The sequence below is a fragment of the Leptosomus discolor genome, chromosome 22, assembly GCF_034619465.1.
Source record: "Leptosomus discolor isolate bLepDis1 chromosome 22, bLepDis1.hap2, whole genome shotgun sequence".
NCBI classification, from domain to species: Eukaryota; Metazoa; Chordata; class Aves; order Leptosomiformes; family Leptosomidae; genus Leptosomus; species Leptosomus discolor.
In genome coordinates, this window is record NC_141412.1 from 2,085,573 (window position 1) to 2,107,758 (window position 22,186).

The 22,186-nt window shown below is 44.7% G+C and overlaps 3 protein-coding genes across 4 annotated transcripts; 1 reads left to right on the forward strand and 2 right to left on the reverse strand.

The window, feature by feature from the left end:
* Positions 1-3,774: 3,774 nt before the first annotated feature.
* IL18 (interleukin 18) lies at positions 3,775-6,809 on the forward strand. The gene is made up of 4 exons (XM_086476825.1): positions 3,775-3,842; positions 5,333-5,470; positions 6,289-6,434; positions 6,569-6,809. Exons 1-4 carry the CDS (start codon positions 3,776-3,778, stop codon positions 6,782-6,784), a joined length of 567 nt encoding a protein of 188 aa, XP_086332951.1. The 5' UTR covers position 3,775; the 3' UTR covers positions 6,785-6,809.
* Positions 6,810-9,540: 2,731 nt separating this feature from the next.
* SDHD (succinate dehydrogenase complex subunit D) lies at positions 9,541-15,648 on the reverse strand. Its single transcript, XM_086476921.1, has 4 exons — positions 15,591-15,648; positions 15,399-15,503; positions 13,253-13,397; positions 9,541-10,230 (listed from the first exon to the last, which is right to left on the reverse strand). Exons 1-4 carry the CDS (start codon positions 15,646-15,648, stop codon positions 10,065-10,067), a joined length of 474 nt encoding a protein of 157 aa, XP_086333047.1. The 3' UTR covers positions 9,541-10,064.
* A 797-nt stretch (positions 15,649-16,445) lies between these two features.
* Positions 16,446-21,780, reverse strand: NKAPD1 (NKAP domain containing 1). 2 transcript variants are annotated; one of them, XM_086476875.1, is made up of 5 exons: positions 21,712-21,780; positions 20,514-20,614; positions 19,212-19,364; positions 18,587-18,640; positions 16,446-17,813 (listed from the first exon to the last, which is right to left on the reverse strand). In XM_086476875.1, exons 1-5 carry the CDS (start codon positions 21,778-21,780, stop codon positions 17,291-17,293), a joined length of 900 nt encoding a protein of 299 aa, XP_086333001.1. In that variant the 3' UTR covers positions 16,446-17,290. The 2 variants fall into 2 exon arrangements, with proteins under 2 accessions (XP_086333001.1, XP_086333000.1); XM_086476874.1 differs by having other exon boundaries at positions 19,212-19,367.
* Positions 21,781-22,186: the final 406 nt, after the last annotated feature.

A 22,186-nucleotide genomic window follows, 5' to 3' on the forward strand; every position in this document is an offset into this window, starting at 1 on the left:
GCTTTCTTTTTCCTCCCCACTGTCCAGTGCGAAAACTTGAGCCTCTTCAATTTACCCACTGAGCTACACAGCTAAATGCCCTAATGCTTTGCTAGTCAGCATTACGAACAGAAAATTGAGGCATGGAGATTCCAGCTAACACTGCCGAGTTCCACAAACTATACAAAATACTGGTTCATTATTCATTCTCAAGTTCGCTTTCCTGTTTTATGTGGCTTTAGTTGTCCCATCACGAGAGTGTTTGCCATTGTAGTTACAGCAACATCGGTTGCATTACACACTCCACAACCACCAAAGACAGCACTTACAATCCAAAAGCATAACACTTTGGGGCTGCAGCAGTTAGGTATGAGTAATGGCTATCACCGTTGTATTTATTTGCAATTAATACATACCTGGGAAGCAACTTACAGCTGTTAAATTAGGAGCCATCTATTGATCTGGCCTAACTACGAGCCATATTTTCCAGCTGTTTGTTTCCCTGGGAGAAGCCTAAATTCCTCCTCTGAAGCTACTTACGTACAAAGTAATTTGAAGATTTCCTACCAAGTACCAGCAGAATATTGCCTGGTGGTGGTGTTATAAAGAACTAGAGACACACAATGTGCTTTCAGTCCTCGACTGGCTTCCCCGAGGGCAGCTCGCAAGCGTGTGGAGAAGGGGAAGCCTACGTGCTGATGGCTCCTACCCGTTTCAAAACGGCTACTTGAGACTTTATGGACCAAGCAGACAGACTGCAACACGCCGGTGTAGAAACAAGATGTGCTCTCTTACGACACCCGTGCGAGATGAAGGGAGTCAAAAAAGCTTCCCTTGTAACCTCAGATTTGCATGATTTGCTTTCTCCGCCGAGGAGGGGAAGTGGCCCCGAATAAATGCAGACGTAAACAGATATCTTGGGAAAGAGCCCTAATTTCCTCCGCCGCGTGTCCTGTCGGCTCATTTCGCCGTACAGCGGTGGAGCCGCTACAAACCCCCCTCCCTCGGGCGCTCTAGCCGCCGCCGCCGCTGCAGCAGCCATCGCTCTCCTGCCGCTCCGCAGGCTCGCATGAAGGCGGCACGGCGCTGACGGCCGGCCCGGGGAAGGCGCAGCGCCCCTGCCAGGCGGGACCGGCAGCCGCCCGCCCGCTCGCTCCGCCGCCCCGGGTTCACCGGACGGCTGGGCTCCGGCTGCGGCTCCGGGAACCGGCGGCCCCCGCCCCTCTGTCTCGCATCGTTCCGCCGCAGCCCGCCGAGGAACGAGGTAGGGTCACCGCCGCCTCTCCGCCCTCGCTTGCGGCGGCAGGGCCGCCCTGCCCGCGGGACGGCTGCCCGCTCGCCTGCCCCAGCCGCGCCGAGAGCCGCCGCCTCCCGGCGCCGAGCAGAGCGGCCCGGCCGGCAAAGGGGAGACGCTCTCCCCCAGCGCCTTCGCGGCGCGGGCGGGACCTCCCGCTGCGGGACCGCCAGCGGTCCCTTTCTTGCGGGTGCGGCGAGCGGCAGAGCCTTGCCCGGCGCCAGGGCTGGCGATGAGGGGCATCCCCGAGCTGCTGCTCCGCGGGCAGCGGCCGCGCCGCGCCGTTGTGGTACCCGCGCTCCGCTCCAGCGCAGGCGCCGAGCGAGGCACGACACGCCCGGGCGCGGCCCCGCTCTTCTGCTTCCCTTCATCACGCTTCCTCCGTGGGCGAGTCACCGCACACTGCCTCCGACGGGCAGCTACAACTCCTCTTGCTTCTAGTGAGCCTTCCATCTTTAGCAAGAGATCTGTCTACGTTTAGCCCGTATCCGGGGCCAAACTGTCACCCGACGACCTCTCAGCAGCCAGGAAAAGGAGAGGAGACCCGCGGGTTGAAGCAAAAACAGATTTGATGAAACAGCGCTAATACTAACAAAAGCATACAAAGTTATACTCAGCCAAAAGAATGCGCAGAAGTCTCAATCAACAGGAGCGCAGCCCTAGGGAGAAGCCAGAGAAGGAGAACACCCCAAAGCTCTCCTGCCTCAACAAATATATTTATATACATGACATGACATTATGGTATGGGCTACACCTGTAGCTAACTCAGGGCAGCCGCCCTGGCTGACTTGAAACTGCTAACAGCCTGCCTAGGGCTGGGCTATGATTCTATCCCAGCCAAACCAGGACGAGCTCTAACCATCTTTTACTATGAGTCAGGGGAAGAAGTGCAGTCATTTTATGTTTTAAGTATTAAACCAAGGGCCACTTTTCCTTTAATTCTTTATCCATAAGTCCTGCCTATGCCTTCCCCACTGCTTTAGAATAACAGAGTAGTCCTTGACTTCTTGGTTTGCTTCACTACATACAATGCACGCACCGTTTGGTGGTGTGTATTTCATTTCAAAGATTTGGGCGTGTTTGGAAACAAAAATGCAGTCCTCTGCTATGCACAGGCCAGCTAGAACTATAGACCATATGAAAAATAGGGTGAGAAAATTTCTCAAAGTGCTTTATTATAGGGACAAGGAAGTCACTGTGATCCCCCCCCCCCCCCCAATCCCTAAGGTCGATGTGTGTGCCTATTTAAGTTGGCATTGCTCCACTGTTTTGTATAATAAGTATTTTCCAAGTGGTGAAAAAGAGCCTGGGAAGTAAGCCAAATGTTTTGACTGTACAATAAAATCCCAGTGCAAGAGCTAGTTCTTCCCATCATTTACCTAGCTTTACCACATTTATTATGTTTATTATTTCTGTGGCTAATGCAAGGGGAAAGAATGCCTTGTCAGAAGTTGGTAGCTTTGGATGAAGCATTGCATATTCTAGGCTACTTAAAAAAAGTGACTTTGGTGTTTTCACAATCAGTGTCGTTGGCTGTGTCTATTTGATGCTGTCTGATCAACAAGTTTTCATGCATTCTGCTGTGACTGTCTCCCCCCTTGTATTGTATACAGAGGCAAGGCACATAAGCTGAAGACTTCACACAGATGCTGGGCTCCTATAGGTTAGATGCCATGATGGTGAATGTCAGTGTGCCTGTTGCTTTGTGCATCTGGCCAAAAATATTACACCAATCACAAAGCCAAGTAAATCAGATCTTGCAGATAGTGAAGTAGCTAGTTGTTATTTTTGGAAAGTAAAATGCTTTTATTTCTAAAAATGTAGATTAAAGAGGGAACATTCATAGCACAGAAAGCATTTTAGGAAAACGAACAAAAAAAATTACAAAGCTATAGACCAAACGAAACAGGAAGGAAGGTGACAACCTGCATTTCACAAAATTGGTGGCATAGAAAAGGACATTTTAAAACTGTTTACCGCCAGAAAAGAGAAAGAATGAAATTCTTTGCCACATCATCCTCTGTTGTATTATAATTCTCCTTATTCTTTTTCTCAATTTTCTTTAAAGGTAGGACATGCTGTTTTAATTTGGAAGAGGATATCATCATCAATTTTAAAATAAAAATATTTTAGTGCTGATTTCTTAGAATTATTCCTTCCAATGGCAACCCAACAGAGATAAAACTACTGAAATACTAGACTTTACAGAAATGGTAATGAGTTGTTACTTAGTCCTGTGTACCACCGTGTAAGTCCACGAAAAGTTTTTTAAAGTAACAGAACTTAAAGGATGCTTTACGTTATTATAAATAATGATAAAAGGCAACAGAGGAGGACACCAATTATTTAAAAAGCAGCTTTTCAACAGGTAGTGAAACATGCCAGCCCTATTACAGTACTGTGCACTAGAAGAGAACTAGCCCAAGAACTCCCTTGCCTTACAGAGTAAGAGGCATTATTCTTAACTCTGAATCCTCTCCATGTGTTTTTGGCAGAGTGAAGATGAGTGGTGAAGAGATTCTTGTGTGTGCAGTAAAGTTTGGAGAAAATTTCTGCCTCTATTTTGAAGGTAATTACGACCCAGTGCTGGAAGGGACATGCTGTGTCTTCTTTCTGCATGAAAGATGAAAAGGTGATACACAATTCAATCCTTTCCTTGGGCTGGCTGTTTTCGTGAAATCCTGTTTTCCCCCCCACGTTACCCGAGCAGTCCTCTAAGCAGTTACAATCCCCACCCACTTAGAAGATGATAGTTGTTAGATTACGGAGGGAGCCAGGATGTTAACCAGCTGAGACAGCTCTCCCAGTGTGCTAACAGGGCAGTACTGTATTATTGCTGAATGCCTTAAGCATTTAATAACTTTTTCTGTTTGGATACAAATTAAAAACCAATTCCTTTAAGAGTCTGATTTCACCTAATTTTCCCATAAGCTTCAGTCTGACGTATTGCTGTCTGAGTCAGTGGAATATTTCTTGCTTCATACACTACATTCCCATAAGGGATGCTCAGAAGGGTTGGCATACTGTGGGGTGGACTTAGAATATGTGAATAAACTCCAGTCTTGCAGGATAAAGTTAGAAAACAGTCTCTTCTTCAGAAGCAAATTGTTTCTTGTCCTTTTGCTCACTTAGAAGAAAGGTGCTGATGAAAACAAAAATTTGCATGCCGTTTATTCCTTGGTTATAGGCTTAAACTGACCCAAGCTGCTCACCCTTAAGTAACCCTAAAACATTTTGCATGCCTCTTGGTTTGGTGGTAACTTCAGTTCTCAGATGACTTGTGGTTTCACCATTCATCAACAATTCTGTTGAATTGTTACACTCGCAAGTAAAACACATTAATTAGAACAGCTCAGCTTGGCAAGTTAGTGATACTGGGGAGTACAACTGGAAATGCGTAGGTGGCTGGCTAGCTTCCAACCTTGCAGAGCAAAACTGGGTAGATAGTGGTTTCTTTCGTGGGGGCAGAGCTTAATGTTTTTTCTTTCCTTTTTTTCATTGCTCACTTGGAACCAAGATGATGAAGGTAAGATGAAAGCTTGTAATTTATTAACTTGATTATCAATTTCACCTGAACTAACCTGCTCACACTTACTAACTCACAAATGCTTTGTGTGCTTTAGAAAACAAGTTTTCAAACTGATAGTGGCTACTGTAAAGAAGAGCTCACCTTCTGCTTCTGAAGCTGATATTCCTTTATTTCCTCCTGAGGTACAGAGTAATGCCTTCCCTAACAGAAGGACCTTTTAATGTAATTCCAGTTGTTGGGCAACAGAGAGAACTGTTGCTTCCAAACTCTTCTAACAGATACAGTAGCTTCTCTTTCTTATATATATAAAGACTGCTGTATTCTGGGAAATCCTTCTGTCTTGCCTGGAAAGATGGAAAGAATGGCATGGCCCCCATTTTGTTCGAGACTGCTAGTCTAAGAACTTATTTCACCTCATATCCTTAATGATGAGATTAAGCCTGTAGCGAACTGTTAAAATCTGAGGAGATTACATACAAAACATATACAACAAAAAATATTTTGACTCTCTTTGCTTAACATTTCTACAGGGCTGGAAAGCGATGCCTTTTGTAAGGAAAAAATTCTCCACAAAGTCCTTCGAAACGTAAATAGCCAGTTGCTTGTGGTTCGACCAGATTTAAACATGGCAGCTTTTGAAGATGTGACAGATCAGGAGATGAAATCTGGTACACCATTTTTCACCTATATACTATAACCATTGGACAGTTTCTTTATTCTACATGTGCTTTCATACTTTGTAATCGCTGACTCTAAACAATGAGACTGAGAGTGAAGACTTGAACTTCCTTTGTAAGAGTAAAGCTGAGAGCGCTGAAGTGTTGTGTCTTGTGCATTGGTAATGGATTAGATTCCTGGATTAGAGTGAGGTCTGCAGGATGTCCCATGCAGAAAAGGGCTGCTAAGGTTTTTGGCTAGCTCTGGTCAAAAACTAAGTTCTTATTCCCTTTTTTTTTTTTTCCCTTTTGTTGGTGTTGGATTACAAAAACCAATTTTTAGGTTTAAACAGACAATGTATTTAGCACTAAAAGCTCTTCCTTTCTTCTAACAGCAGTAGTTAACAATGTACTTACGGTTGCGGCTTGGATTTTTTTTTTGTGTGGCCTCAGCAATTCATTCAGAACTGTATTTGTTGAAGATATTTATTTACAGATCACATATATACAGATATAATCTGATTTACAGGTGGCTCTTTACAAATCCAATTCTCACCTTAGGCAGGCACGTAAAAGGACTTGAACATCCTACCCATACTTAGTGGTAACTTCACATGCTCTCTTGCAAATTCAAAATCTTGGTTACTGAATGATTGCAGAAGGTCAAATATGTACTTCCAGCAGTCATAAAAATTCAAGTCCTGGCTCTCCTGTCAGGAAAAGTTTTCTAGGAAGACAGCAGTTGCCAGTGGAATGATAAGACATAATATGGTTAAGTTGTTGCAGCTCTCTCCTGAGCATACTATTAATAATAAACAATTTATATTTAGGCAATGGAATGCACTTCAACATTCACTATTACAAAACTACCACACCTTCAGCAGGGATGCCTGTTGCATTCAGCGTCCAGGTAGAAGATAAAAGTTATTACATGTGTTGTGAGAAAGAATGTGGAAAAATGATGGTTCGATTTAAGGTAAGCATCTGCTTTCCATACCTTACGTGTATATGTAAGTAGTAGGCAAAATTAAGAATTCAAACGTGCATGAGCTGAAACAAAACCGCTGAGGTCTTGTGCTGGGACTAACCCATTCCATTTTTCTTCCGCAGCAAGGAGAAGTTCCCAAAGACATTCCCGATGAAAGTAACATAATCTTTTACAAAAAGACATTTACATCTTGTAGCCCCAGAGCATTTAAGTTTGAATACTCACTAGAACAAGGAATGTTCTTGGCCTTTGAGAAAGAAGGCTCCTTAAGAAAATTAATTCTGAAGAAACTGTCAAGAGAAGATGAAGTGGATGAAACTACGAAGATATGTTTCTAACTTCAGTCAGAATGAAAGTCACAACCTATGACGTACTTTAGCAGTCTTAAAATATATTTTGGCTTTTTATAAAATAAATATTATTCTTTCTTCAAGGCAAGGCAGTTATATGTTTTTCACTACCATAACTCAGTACAAAAATTAGCATCTTACAAAGGAAAATAAATTCAAATTCTTGGCAAAAAGAAGCAGAAGACTGTTTTCCAGTCAGATAGAAGGAAAGAGAATTACATAATGAAGAAACAAGACTGTGCATACCCTATCTAGTCCTGTATAGTTTGGTCCCTAAAATCTGTATTGCCTGTTGATCAAACAGCTTCTGAATTAGGTGCCTCATAGATGAAGTAGACCTATTTTGGGGAGGGAGAGAAAACAGCTTAAAATAACAGATTTCATAAGCAGACCATGCACCTGCTAATAAACACTTCAAGAGTACTTTTTTGCATCAAGATTATTTTCTGAGCGTCTTCATCAGTCTCACCTTCAACTGAAGTAGAACCAACAGACAGTTTTTAACTTACTGGAAATCTTTGCTTAGAAAAAATACTGCTCACTTACCTGAACAATTAAAATTCTAATAAAGCTGTTTGTCCTCAGAGGGCCCAAGAAAAAAAAAGAATTACGCTTTTATGTAAAGGTTTTTACAAGTTAACAGTAAATTGTAGGTTAGTGATGAAATGAAACAGACATTTGCCCTTCTGGAACAAATGTAGATAGGGCTGGCTCCCGTAAGGACCATACTCTCTGTATGTGACAATGCAGCATGTATTGGGGTCAAGCTATGACCCCAATTTCATGTGCGGAGCTGAGCAAGCAGTGGATTTTAGCAAACCAAAATTAATGTAATGCATTCTGCATATTTAATACTGAGGAAATTTGATAGGGCAGGTACTATTCTTTTCTTCTACATATAATCTAAGTGTTGGTCTTCCTCTTCTGTTCCAATGCCAGATAGTGACAACCTGAACACTGGTTGCAGCTGGGGACCTGGGACTTAAACTTGCCCTGCAGAAGAGCTGGTACAATTGTCATAGCCCATACAGGCAGATGTAATCAGAGAAAACAGGAAGGCCTCTATCTGTCATGAAATGGAGGAAAACCCTCAAACTTGCAGAAGAGATAAGACAAGTCTGAAGATTTGTTTTGGTAAAAACCAAATCAAAACTGTAATTTCAGGGGCTTTAAAAAAGCACAGAGACATGAAACTGCTGTGATAACCTTGACTGTCTCAGCTTTTCATGTTATGCTGCCTCGCCAGCTCAGCTGTCCAGCTGCTACAGGAGCCCCTAGAAGTACTAAGAAGCCAATTACTTAGAATCAGGCACAGCCACCAGTGAGTGCACTCTTGCTTAGGAAGGATTCACTAGAAGGCCTTAACCTCAAGAACGTATTTAACACATGCAGATACCCAGTAGGACTGAGAGCCTGTTTTATATGCCTGATGAATGTTCAAAAACGGGACTCGACCAAGGGGTTACAGCTATCACAATAATTAAGAGCATAAGTTAATGGTAATTACAAGGAACTGATTCAATTTCAGCAGGACTGAGGAACACATGCAATTCGTAGAGAAAGCTGTGGTCATTACCTTTTAATTCTTGCCTCAAAACCACAATGAACTGGTCTCAGAGCTGCTAGCCCCTAACATCGTAGGTCTGGACCACCTTCCCGGAGCTCTGCTATAACTCATTTCTCACACAAGGTATCTTAAAACAAATACCACACACAGATGCATCTTGTGTTTGGCCTCAAAAAAGGAAACGTCCAATACTTTCTGTGGTAATGTCAGATTGTAAAGAAGTACTTGCCCATGACTCATACATATGCATCTTCCTCCCTATGAGAGAGTAACGAATGTTACATTGATACCTAAATCAGACCGCATCAGACAGAAGCAACCATTTCAATTCTGACCACAATATCAGCAAAGCAAAAGTGGCCAGCTACGTGGTATTTCCCATGGTTACATGACTAAGTAAATAAATAAATAAAAATTCTAATCCAGATTTTTTTTTTTTTTAAATTAAATTAGAAACTCTTGTAGAATTCAAACAGCAACTTATTCATTCTCTTTATTGCATAATCGGACTGATGGTAACACACAATTCTCTTCCTCTTACTATTAGCAGTCCACGGAAGTACCATTATAATGTGGCAACAGTGAACCACTCCTTACCACTACGAAAGTCAGAAAAGATAAAGCAGAGAAGAAAGTTAAGGATCTCATTTCCCCTCTAAAATGCTCTAAAACCTAAAGAGAGGAAAGAATGCTGCCTCAGACTCATGTCAAGCTATTGCAGGAAGGGTATGTTTGTTGTCTTTTCAGTCACATGGGAAAATGTGTACCAGTGTTTATTTAGCAAATAAACCCAAAGATATGTTGCAGATGAACATAAACATTTCAGGGAAACTAAGAAAGCCATATGCTATTTATGGCTCCTAAAATTAATCTGCAAAAGTATTTATCTTCTAAGTCAATTATTGCTGTATTTTCCAACAGGCATTACTCTTATATTAAGTCAAGCATAAGTCACCTCTTTAAGTATTAAGGACAATACATATTGATAAAAATATTTTTTGTTTTACTTCATTTTGATGTTATAATGCAGAGTAACAGTATGAACAATAACATAACAGTATGAATTAGTATTTGAACTTAATTTTAGGAGAAAAAGAAAAAAAAAAATCAGCAGAGAAAACATTTTAAGTAACCCAAAAGTAGTAAAAATCGTTCAGAAGCGCGCACACACACAGAGTTTCTGTAAATTCTTTATTGTATGGATTAAGAAAAAAAGTATTCCCTTTTCTGCATCAACTTTGAGGGTCCAAAGAGTTACAGGGTGTGCCTTACATACAGCTCAGTTGTTGTGATGTCAGAAATAACAGTTTGATTTTCCACAAGTCAAGTTTGTTTTACAAAACAGGAAACCAAGCAACAGTTCTTTTAGAAAACCACTCATTAAAGCTGCCATTATGTGGAAAGTTACCTTCAGCTATGTAAGTCTGTCGCTGATGTAATTAATTCCTCCCAATTTACAGTGCAGCTTAAATCAACTCACTCTCAACTGGACATTATCCACTTCAAATCTACGTGCTCTTTTCTAACATTTTTACTGCTGTTGGATATTTATTTCTAAAAGACTAGCTCTGAACTCGCTGCAGTATGTACATACTATGGACCCTCGGTTATTCATTTGTTTCGCATGAAATACGTTGGTATAAACACGATGAAGCAGAGGCAGCAGTGAACAATCGTGTTTGTCAGGAACTCGGTCGCGTCTTAGAGGCTCCACAGCATGGCAACAGCCTTGCAGATACCAACATCGTGATAGTTAAAGTAGCAGAGGCCAGCGAAGGTAACGGCTGACAGTACGTACAGACCTGTATTGGCCAGTTTAATGGGTGTATCTCCGTGGACGTAGTCAGTTATAACCTGTCCAAGACCCCTACAGAATAAGGGGGAGAAAAAAGCTGCAATCAGGGAAGAGCATTCCTCACTGAAATCCACCCAGTTTATGCTCAAACACATCATCTTTTTCACCCGCCATCATCAGCCTTTCCTAAAGAACGCCCAGTTCCCACTCAAAAATAAGATGCATCTATTTAGGAAAGAAACCCAAACAGCACAACATTCCACATATTCTATTAAAAAAATATACATATTGGCTCAGAGTTTTCTTAACCGTACTGAGGAAACTCGGTGTTGAGCACAGCCCTTTCAGACAACAGAACCTGTGGAACCTGCCTCCAAGAAACACTGGGCAGTTTATCTGACTTCCAAGGACTGAAGAAAGAAACCAAAGGAAATACCATTCTTGCTTGTACAGCAAGGTGTGGCCCTGGGACCAGCCGTTGCCACAAATGCACAGAAGACTCCAGGATGTGTATTCAGATTAGAAAATTGTGGCGACCAAAAAATTAGCGTACTTTGGGGTTTTTTCTACATCTGTCAGACTGGAAGTGGACTCTTGTCCAGATTTAAACTGTCCAGCAACAGGAACACAGAGGATGTCATTAAACTAATGTGGTAGTTCTCCTCCCAAAAGTACGATTATATTTGCTCTCTGCAATGATGGATGTCAACTTGATAAAAAAAAAGAAACATATTTAATGCAACAATTTTCTTCCTAAGATTTCACTTTGGTCTAGCCTGAAGCTGAAGGACCTGTGTCCCACAAATTAGGACACGCTAGTGACCTGGCAAGGTTCAAAGTTCTGCAGCAAATGCCACGGCAAGTGATCACTGAGCTCAGTTTCACTTAGATGGGAGTTCTAATACCATAAAGATGTTACAAGCGAGAAAAGGGATGCAAGGAATCCCTGGATACAAGGAAGAGAAGCAGAAAGTGGAAGCCATCTGAAAGGCACTCTCACACTGTCACAGCTAGTTTTTATAACTGGACAGTGGAATAAGGTCAGGAGTGCAAGCAGCACTTACCCACACCTTGAGCCTTCCAAAATGCAGATAAGGCATACTCAACTCAGGATTCACAGGCTGTCCCTCAACTGTAGTGCGGATAAGGGATTTTCATAAGATCTTGTCTTTGCACGGCACAATAAGACTGAGCCATGCTGAGACACCTCAGCAAAACTGGCGTGTGATTTTACAGCACACTGATTAATTCACACAAAGCCCTCACGGGAAAAGACCGGTGGCCCTGAGAACAAGGAAGGGAATTAGTGAGAAAGAGCTGATGTGTGATAGACACACAATCTAGCTCACAACACAGCAGCATCACTGGGCAGAGAAATCTTTTATTACATGCCAGCAAAAATGGTACAAGATAAACATGGCTTCAGGTATCTTGAGTAAGTCTCTTGATAGGTTAAGTGTTTGGACTGATAACCATCTAAATATCTGAAGCACTATTTCCAACGTATTTTAGGGCATGATTTCCCAAGGAAAAACATAGCAAAAGGTGAAAGAAAATCCCTCAAAAATATATGCAATACTCCTCCGCAATTTCTGATCAGCCACTGGAGGGATTATCTGATCTGTTATGGCAACCAAATTAACTTTCATTGCAAGCAAATGATCTTTTTTCTTTTATTCTAGCACTGAGTACCTAGGAAAGTACAAGAGGAGGATTTTGCTATGTAGGAACACTTTTAGGTTTTTAAGGCAGTGTTTTGCAAGATAAGAATTTAATACTGGAGAAACTTTCCAACTTAAAAAGAGAACTTAAAACCCACACAACTGGGGAGGAATTCACTCATGAACGTTACCAGCAGAGCTGCACAGAAGTAGCAAGACATTTTTCTCACAGGGCAAGTCCCCACACTGTTTATGGAAAAGGGATTTCTAGGATGAACAATCCTGGTAATTTTGTCAGCAACAGACATTCACTAAATAATCAATTGTGCGCGCATTGACACAAAAAGTCATCCAGAGAACCCATTTCAACACATCAACCTGCAACAACCTGTTCCACTGCCTGGAATTTCCCCACATGGCCACAGGCAGTATGGCATCCACACGCACATACCAAACAAGTGAAGAAATGCTCCAAAGGCAGGCAAGCTTAGCTTTATGTATTTTATATTTGAAAGAGCTCTGCCAAATATAGGATATCAAGGATAGCCACAGTTCAGATTAATTCTGTGTCAGGTTTAAGGGCTTTGGGAAGAAGCTCCGAGTCACAGTGAGGAAACTGCAAGAATCCCTGGTACAACTTCGTGAGGGCAAAACTGAGATTTAAGAAAACCTGGCATTCCAAAGTATCATGAAGCTGCTTATCCGCTTTATCCCTGTGACAAGAAACTACAGACCAGTATCACCTCAAGAACGTAAACGCTGCCAGTTAGGCCAACCACACAGCTAGATACACTCCTAACTAGACTCTTCTAGCCTACTCACGTTAAAGATCGCAGCAGAACTACACTTAGGAAGAACACGAGCGAGCATCCATTTCCCAGGAACGAAGAAAATAATAATCAAGGTCTCAGCTTCTTTAGTGGCATATTTGCTACGAACTCTTTTATTATGCAGAATCTCATCACCATTGAGATGTACAAAGCCAGCCCACAGCACAGAACCTTAGAAGAACTTGTTTTATATAGATCCGTCCTGTTTCTGATCCCTCTGTTCATACACATTGATTCTTCTACAAGATAAAAACATACAAGATTCTACAGAGCCAGTGGCGAGGAAGTCCTCCTAAGGCAAGATACCGTGTAGAGAAACACTACAGAATGTTTATGGATTCTTTAATAGTAATATGTATCCTGCCTTCTGACCAAGAGAACGGTGTGACAAAGGACCAAGGTACAACTAGTCTTGTCAAAGATCACGACTGTCACAGAACTTGAAGAGCAAGGACTTTGCATCTCTCTCCAGGTGTTTTATACTAGATCAGAAAAGAAGTCAGTAGACTTACTGCCATATACAGATTTAAGACCTAAGATAAGATTGGAGCCATCCTGACTATCAAACTTTACGCTTAATTCTGAGGGACCCATTGTGCTTACCAGTGGCCATGGAGAGTGAGGGCTGCTGCCAGTGAATAGTCCACGGCTGGTCCAGGATATAGGTAGGCTGCAGGAAGGAGACCCAGCAAGAGGACACTGACAGCTCGCTCACTTGTCCAGTGCAAAGACGCAGCCTTGGAACTGCCTGTAAGGAGAAGTATTTTTCAGTGCACAATTCCTGTTCGAAGTGCTGTAATACCTCATCTTGATCAGCACGACACATGTGTGTTACGTGTTTTCTCCGACCTGATTACTAAGCTTTGATCTAAGCAAAACCTAGATGCCTCTGAATTACTGCTATAGAATATTGTATCTATTTTACAATGTCTAAAAGGTTAACTTTAAATACTACTCTCTCTGCTGCTGCTGCTAAGAAACAGAAGCTTCTTTTACTACAAAAGAACAGAAGCTCAACAGGTAAAGTCAAAACAAAACACCAATCCTACTTTCACAACCTGTGGCTCAGGACTAAGGTCCAAGTCAACCATCACAGGAAAGAAGCACCTCCGAAGGCAAAGCCTTTTTGTCTAGTGAATTTCCTGACTGTTACACACCATTTACTACTCCCACCTTTTTGAGAAATGGCTTTGGGATCCAGATGGACACAACTACAAGTTGCAGTGAACGGCACATCATGATAACTGTGCACAGCTCTGCCCAGGAACCAGTATCGCTATTTTTAACTGTAAATAGATTAAACTTCTGGGACCATCACAGTGACGGCCTAGAAGTAGCCTGAAGGCCAAAGGATTTCAGTCCTCCATTGATACTCAGCTGGGTACAATTTGAACCACATTACAGATGACTCTAGAAACAGAAATACCAGTTAGGGAGCTCTGTAACCAACTCTTACTTTTTAGAAGCATGCAAACATTACTAGGGAGGAAAGAAAAACAAAGAACATTTAGAAGGTTTTGGAGCAAACCAAAATCCTAACATCATAAGCAATACTTTGAACCAGAATGTCAGCATCAGCCCAGCCTAAAAACATCAAGACTTGATTCTGCGAAACTACCTTTATAATACAATATGCCCAAAGTGCTCACCTAACACAAAGATATTATCCATGTATCTAAACCAAAATGCACATGTTTTTCTTTGTTTTTGCAAGGAGAAAGAAATTTAGAAAAGGTAAGGAAAGCAAAGGACCTGAAGTAAAATGTGAAATGGACCTAAGGCTGTCAACTAATAAGCTGTCCTTGCAGAACTGCACGGCCCAGAACGCTTCACAGCACATGCATGAAGTCTGTTGTTAACATGACGTCCAAACAGAAAGGAAGGAAGGCGCTACAAAACATCCTTAATCTCCGGTCACAACACTTCTCTCGTATAATTGCACAACTGACAGACCAGAACTTGGTCTTGGCACGGTTATCTTTCATCACCTCTGTGTAGTCTTACCACATGGAGAGAGGAAAAACCAATCTAAGAAATACTCTCTGCCAGCAGGTCAGGCTTCTCAGATTAACCTCAGTGAACCAGAAGCTCTACTGTTCAAGGAAGAAGTCACAGTTGCAGCATTTTCATATTATTACTGCTACTGAAACATAAGAAATGCTAACCCTTCTTTATGATGTCTTTTACAATGTTTCAACCTTCTTTTCCACACTGGAAAAAAACTACCACCTTGTTAATAAGCAGAAATCTACTTTTTTAACATTCAGTTAGTGTCTCCTACATAAAGACTTGCAGCATTCGCACACACTTGAAACTGACATTGCAAGTGTCATTTGAAATGTCAGTTTCAAACTCAAGCAGTGTAAAGTCACCTATGGCTTGTTTTAAATCAGACAGGGGCAGAGGGCAAATCAACAGCTGTACCATCAACTGGAAATAGTACTGTCTAAGGGGAAGGTAACACGTTCTGGTGATACCAGTAACCCGAGAAAAGCCCAAGAAAAACTACTGTGCCGCACATCACTTTTTTTTGCCCTTGGTTACTCACAGCTGCCATTTAAAATCTCCCACCTCTCAAAAAATCGTCAGCCCTGACCAGACGTGGGTGTAACGGGCACATGAAGAACACGCCGTCTGGCCGGACTGGAGGCCAAAACCGTTTGGGGGAACAACGGCCCAGCAGCGCGCACACACACACACACACGCACACGCACACACGGCGGGGGCTGCCCCGGGTCGCGGCACGTACCGTGTCCCTGCTGGGGGGAGCTGTGGCTTTGCCGGGCCGGAGCGCTGCGATCGGCGACGACCGCCAGGACGGCGGGGCGGCGGAGAAGGGTCCCCCCGAGGAGAGCTGCGGAGAGAAGGGGCACGGGGTGTCAGGGCAGGGCAGGGCAGGGCAGGGCGCGGCGCCGGGGCAGCGGGGCCGGCGGACACTCACCCATCTGGGCGCCGCGGGGCCGCGCCAGCCCCGCTCGCAGCAGCCGCAGCGCCGCCATCGTCCCCAGGCAGCCCAAGGGCACGGCGCACCGGAGCTGGAAGTCGCTGCCGCCGCCTTTCCGCTTCCGGGCTGCGGGGCGGCGGCGCGGCCCGGCCCGGCCCGGCCGGTTCTGCTGCGGGCGGGGGAACCGCGGCCCTTCCCGCGGCCGAGGGGCGCCTGCCACCTCCGGGCCGTCCCCAGGCCGGCAGCGGCCCCGCAAAACGCTGCTCCGGGCAGCGGGAGCGCTGCCTCGGAGATGCTTGGTCGTATCTTAAAATCCACGGGGGATCCAGGCGCGCCTCGGCTGCGCGTTCGGTCACGAAAAATCTGGGTACGAGGGAAGCTATACAAAATAAACACCTTCTCCAACATCTCCTGCCATGTACCTAAAGCAGTTGCGTTGTTATTGCTGAAAGCAAGCTGAGCCTACAGTACTGCTTTCTCCAAGTCTTCGGCATTAGCCAGCAGACAAGGGCACGCAGAGAACACCTTTCCCTGGAAGTCAGTGAAAGAGGGACAGTAAGCACGACTTGGGATGAGGACCCAGGGGCGCCGACGCTGTTTTGCACTTGTGCAGGTGAAGACTAAAGCTGGAGCTGTGCTCAGTCGCCGACACGGCAATCACATCAGTGCAGTACATTTCCCCGATGGCTACATTCCACTCCAGCCTCCCTTACTTCATCTCCTCCAAGCCCTCCACAGCCACCTGGTCCGATCAAGCAGAAACACATGGCACAGGGAGAACACAAGGACCACCTAAACTCCTCAGGCCTGTGCTCTGTCCCCGGGCTTCACTCCAAAACAATCACAAAAGCATCAAACATGTCCGGATTTATTTATTTTGTTAAAAGGCTTGGCTGTTCAACTGGAGGGAGAACGGCCCAGTACCAATTTCTCCAGTAATACATTGGGCAGACCAGAGACAGAACACCCACCAAGGCTTCTCTGTCAGCAGAAATAGTTTCGGCATCCCCCTAGAGAGAATGAACGAAAGGCCAGCCCATGCCAGGATTTGGAGACCAGTCTGAAACAAGCAAATGCACTGATGTCTTTTCTTCATCATTACAGAAGGAGTCACTGCACCATCAGCTGGAATGAGAGTATTCCCTCACACTGCCTCCTGTGTGCAGCTGACGCTGTGCGTGCCGCCACACAGGTCTGCTTTTGTTGAAGGATGGGAAGACAAAGCTACCACAGGGTTAAATCCAGTGACATTTCCTCCGTTATCAGACTTTTTGTCTCTCCCATCTCCTATTGCAAGTCTTGGTCATTGATTTGGTAACCCAAAAAAGCAATCTGTTAAAACTTAATTTAAAACAAACAAACAGAAACCGGTTCAAACACACCTGCTTTCCCCCTGCAGATAGCCTATAACATTTTCGTGCATCGGAGGGCAACCTGGTCACAGAAAAAGAATCTGAAGTTGGCAGGACTAGCCAACCTGTGAGACAGGCAACTGCTCCCCTGGTTTTCTGAACGTCAAGTCAATGAAAAGCAAGGGGCCACCTACTGCAGGCTGCCAAGACTCAGTTTCTCCCCTGTGGGCTGGCAGGATGTATATAAACCACAGTGTTGAAACAAGTTGCACGATGGGGCAGTGCTGAAAGATAAATACCTGCCTCTGTCCTCTACCTTACTGTTCGAGCTGCAGCCTAGACTCATCAGTCCTCATCTGAGCTATCCTCCGATTTTTCATCAGCAGCCACTTTCCAGTTCTTCCTCTTGCTCCTCTTCTCGGGTACTTCACTGTGCCTCTCTGACACAGAATTGTGACGTTTCTTTCTCTTTTTTCGGGGCTGTTTCTCTTTTTTCTCCTCAGATTCACTGTCCTCAGAGCTGCTGGTGGTTGAGCTGCTTGCGTGAGAAAAGTCACTTTCCTGCCCAGAAGAGGAGGTAGGTTCCCTGGCAGGCACTTTCCTGGTCTTTTTCTTGCGCTTGTGTTTCCCTTTCCGGGTGCTTGAAGTCTCCTCTTCTGAGCACTCGCTCTCCCGGGAAGAATCCGAAGATGTTCTCCCCTGCTCCTTTTTCTTTTTCTTTCGCTTTTTGTGTGATCGCTTTTTTTGCTTCTTCTTGTGCGATTTCTTTGGTTTTTTCCGTTTATGTGACTCACGGGCAGTTTGCTTTCCCAGATGAGATTTCTTCTTCCCATTGACAGCATTTTGTTCATCTCCTTCTTGCTGGTCACTGTAAAAAGAAGAGAGGATGACCAAAAGGAAGCACGCATGCAGGCATATAGCAGTTGAGTCTTCTCTGTCTCAAAATTTTAAGCAAGCCCAACAATTCATTTGGCTAGAGCAGGGAAGCAGATGCTTTGAAAGGCACGGTAGATGCATTTTTGTTTCAGGTACACATTAACAGCTTGGGTCCACACCTTACCAATATCCCTGTTTAAGGTATTTGCAGCAGAACCAAGGAGAATGTGTACTTAAAGCCACTGAATGACGAAACCTCATTTATAGCAGGTTACTTCAAATGTGTAAGCCTGACAAATGATGATTCTGTGAGGTGTAGTTCAAAAATAATTAATTCTGTCTAAAATCTTTTTCTACAGTTAGGTCTCGACTCTCCAGGAAGAAGAAACACAGAAAACACAGGTACACTATAATGGAAGAACTGGAGCCGATATTTGAGAGGGTGTGTACTAAGCCGATTTGGATTCAGCCTACTATGGCTCTCTGTTGGCCCAGACAGACCTTCCAGATTCATAGCATTTAGCTAAAGCTGGATGTCCAATTACTATAAAAGTATAAAAATTATAAAAGCAATCTCCTCCAAAGACTCTGACAAGGGGGAGCCACATTAAGGGACCAGATGTTTTTCAGTGAGTGTGTGTCACTAAAGAGTGCTGCTTTACGATCAAGACTGATCTATACCCAAAACTTGAAAGTCAGTTTTAAAATTCCCTGCATAACCCGACAGAAGTAAGATTCTGGATACATTAGTAAGACTTGCCTTACCTATCCGTATCAAATTCTTCAGGGTACAACTCTTTATAGCCACTGTGACCCCATCTGTAAGAAACCAGAACCATCTATTAGAAACAGACAAGATGTTTAAGGAAAAAAAAAGTTCTGAAGAGACAGAGCCACAGAACAAACATGAGTTTAGATAGCAAAGAAGAAGGGCTATCAGAACCTTCCCGACAAGGAAGGAAGAACATATGACGGATTTCCTTGGTACTACTTAAATACACCTCATGTTGTCAGTTTCTTTTCCATTTGTAATTAGGGAAAAATACAACTCCAACTTCTTTAAAATAACTCTGGAGAGCACTAACTTGCATTTCTCACGATTTTTTCAGTCCCTTGGGCAAGGTAATAAATATCAAGCTTAGTTGCTAAGCTGAGGGCTGAGCTTTTGCTGCTTCCTGCGACTTAAGAACTCTATAGATGAACTCAAATTAGGTATTTGGTGACACTGCAAAAGTTCATGCATGTTACTTATTCATTCTCAAAGTCAGATCAAGTGTTATTTTATAGCAGTGCACGCTGAAAAGAGAAATGTACTAGCTTTTTGGTACAGGACTCTAAAACGGTATTTTAATTACAGTTATAATCACAGAACATTAATTTCCCCACAGACCTGTCTGGCATGTTGGCTTCACATTCATACAGCTTTTTGTTCCAAGATCGGGCCCTAAGGAGATCATCTTCCACTAGGTCAAGAAATTGCGAGTTCTTTGTTTTCCAGTCAGCCCTGTGGCCCTCCTCATCAAAGCCATCGCTGCGCATCCGACTGCTGCAGAGAGAGAACAGTTGTCCTTCAGCGGTCAGCTCTGATGGAGAAACTTTCTGAGCAAGGGGTTAGTCCAGCGAGAGGAGCAAAAATCCAGCAAGTCTCGGAAGTCCATCTATGCAAGAAGACCAGCTATCATTTTAACAGACAGACACCATTAACAGCTCTCATAAAACCAGTTCAGTAGCTAACACTGGTTCCCAAAACTTACAACGGCCCTCTGTGCACAGCAAAATTCTTGACAGAGATGCTCACAATGCAGAATCAGAGGAGGGGGTTATCTTGCCTATCACAACAAATGCCGTTCTCTTCCTCTAGAATACTCTGCAGGAGCAGACTAACAACATGCAGTGAGACACAGGCTTTTACAGCAGCAAAAGGGAAACTAAAGAAGTAGAACTGACTTACTAGAATTGCAATTTGATCAGTACCAGGACTAAGACCCCAAATCCACAGAAAGCACCAATAGTTTTCAGTGATCTCGCATGCCTGTGGCTCTGGTTTTGTTTCTCACTTGAAATGCCGCATTTCCTGAGCCAAGCAGCAGCCGCGGACTTAGCAAAAGTCTGAAAGGTGTTCTCCCCCGAGATACTAAAACCACTTCCTGCAACATTCATGCTTCTGAGAAGTCTTCATGCTAGTAAGTTACCACCCCCCCCCAACCCAAACCCCAACTCTCCCCCCCAAACCAGCTTGTTTCCATGTAGCTTGAGATCCTCAGGCACGTCAGGATGATTTAACAGATAATCAGACAAGCAGTGGTCAACACTGGGGTGTTATAACGGTGCAGGACCGCACACCACAGCAGTTTTCTTTACTGCTAACCAAAATGGCAATACACTAGTCTTTCCTCACAACATTCTGACACATCACTTAAGCACTTCCTACCCCCATTGCTTCAGAGATCCCGGCCTACTTAATGTTGTATTTTGAAGGCTATACATCTAGATGAAGAGATAGAAGGTCCAAAGCACAGGTCTGAACTCTTTCCAGGGACTCATTACAGAGAAAATAAATATATCTGTAGTCTATGCAGTCTTCGTATATTGTAAACACATCGTCATCACAGAATGCTCTTAAGGTACTGTAACACAAAAGCGTTAGGGAACTAAGTCAAGGCAATTATCTCCTCCACACACTAAAACCCACCTGGAGGTGTCTGACAGCATTCTGCTTTGCCTTTTCCAGTAAGTCTCTTCTGTCTGCTTCTCCCACTCCCTTATTTTCCACATTTCTGTTTCTTCCTGAATCTGAAAGTCACGGAAGGAAAACAAGTGTAACATTAGGGAAACTTTACAGACATGTTGCACGTATCATCAGCTCCCGGCTCAACGCTCCTGCTAATAAAATTCACAGCAAACTTTCCTACGATACTGAAATACATTATTATTATTTCTAGCTATGACCAAAATAACCAAAAAGAGAACCTCTTGCTGGTAATACCCTAAGAAAGCACATAAGGATAAGGGCATCTGAAATGCTGGGTTTGCCTGATTGCGCTGTCTTAGCTGTTCTGGCTGCCCTGCCTTGTCATTCACTACCATCCCAAATATACGTACTGTTAGAGAATTCAGTATACAAATACCATCCGGAAGGACCACACCAAAATGAGAAGTTACACTACAGGCTGAAAAAACACAGCATGCAAATACTGAGTGGTCTGGCACATGTTTATGGACACTGACTGTAAGTAAGTGATTTTATAAACATATGAAATAAATGAGTTAGACCTACTGAACTGTCAGGAATTAATTAAAGTTTGCTAAAGCTAACGGAGTTTCTTAATCTTGCACTAAAATACTGCCTGTCCACATTAACACAAAATTCACACTCTTTGATACAATTAAAATCACAACAACAACAACAACACCCGAAGCAAACAATTAAAGGTTTACTACTTTTAAAAAGGCAAACCGTAGTTTTCATGAACGTCCTGAGAGAACGTGTTTTTTCATAGGGCAAATGTTACAGGTAAATACAGATATACCTTCCCCCGCCAGGATGAGAGCTCAAGCAAAACGGGGGTAAACCGAAGGCGAGATAAGGATGTTTCCGCAGCTGATTTCAACAAGCTCCCTTCCTCTCCGAAAAATGCACCTGCTCTCCCCACCGCCACATCATAACCCGGGCGTTCCGCCCGCCCCACTCCCCGCCACCGGCGGGTACCGGCAGCCCCGGGCCTCGCAGACGCCGCACGCCAACGCCCAGACGATGCCCAGAGCGTCTCGACGCGGACAAAAGGCGCCTGCAGCAGCGGGGACGGGGCAGAGCCAGGCGGAAGAGCCGCCACAGAGAGGCAGGACAAGGGGCCGCCGAGGCCGGCAGCCCCCGCCGGCCCCGGCCGTACCTTGTTGTGCGCGCCCGTGTGCCGGATGACGTTCCGCAGCAGCACCTTCCCCACCGGCACCCGGGACATCCTCTCGCCCTACACGGCCCCGCGGACGCCGGCACCCCCCGAGCCCGCCGGGCGGAGGCCGCTCACCGGGGCGTCCCCGCTGCCGCAGGCAGGAAGGGCTGGGAGAGGCCGGGCCTGCCCTCGGCTGCCGGCCGGAAGCGGTCCCCGCGAACAGCCTCCGCCGGGCAGCACACGCCGGGGGCGCTGAACCGCCGCGGACCCCCCAGAGCCGCGGCGACCCCGGGGCGGAACGGCCCGGCGGCGGTTCCGGGAGCGGGCGGCCAGCGGCCGGCTCCGCCACAGGGCCGGCGGGAGCGGGGCAGGGGTGACGGCGGGGCCGGAACGCGCGGAAGGAAGCAGGAGGAGGACGGGGAAGGCGGGCGGACCGGCAGAGCGAGGCCCTTCCGGCTGCCGTCGCTAGGCGACG

Excerpts from the sequence above, each read along its gene's own strand:
- IL18 (XM_086476825.1), top strand. The coding sequence starts at position 3,776 with ATGAGTGGTGAAGAGATTCTTGTGTGTGCAGTAAAGTTTGGAGAAAAT. Across the intron at positions 3,843-5,332 it reads TTTCTGCCTCTATTTTGAAG|GGCTGGAAAGCGATGCCTTT; the intron begins GTAATTACGACC and ends ACATTTCTACAG. Across the intron at positions 5,471-6,288 it reads AGATCAGGAGATGAAATCTG|GCAATGGAATGCACTTCAAC; the intron begins GTACACCATTTT and ends ATTTATATTTAG.
- SDHD (XM_086476921.1), bottom strand. The coding sequence starts at position 15,648 with ATGGCGGCGCTGCGGCTGCTGCGAGCGGGGCTGGCGCGGCCCCGCGGC. Across the intron at positions 15,504-15,590 it reads GCCCCGCGGCGCCCAGATGG|CTCTCCTCGGGGGGACCCTT; the intron begins GTGAGTGTCCGC and ends TTCTCTCCGCAG. Across the intron at positions 13,398-15,398 it reads CTCCCCCCAGCAGGGACACG|GCAGTTCCAAGGCTGCGTCT; the intron begins GTACGTGCCGCG and ends TTCTCCTTACAG.
- NKAPD1 (XM_086476874.1), bottom strand. The coding sequence starts at position 21,780 with ATGTCCCGGGTGCCGGTGGGGAAGGTGCTGCTGCGGAACGTCATCCGG. Across the intron at positions 18,641-19,211 it reads GAAGCCAACATGCCAGACAG|ATGGGGTCACAGTGGCTATA; the intron begins GTCTGTGGGGAA and ends GGTTTCTTACAG. Across the intron at positions 17,814-18,586 it reads GAAGAATTTGATACGGATAG|TGACCAGCAAGAAGGAGATG; the intron begins GTAAGGCAAGTC and ends TTCTTTTTACAG.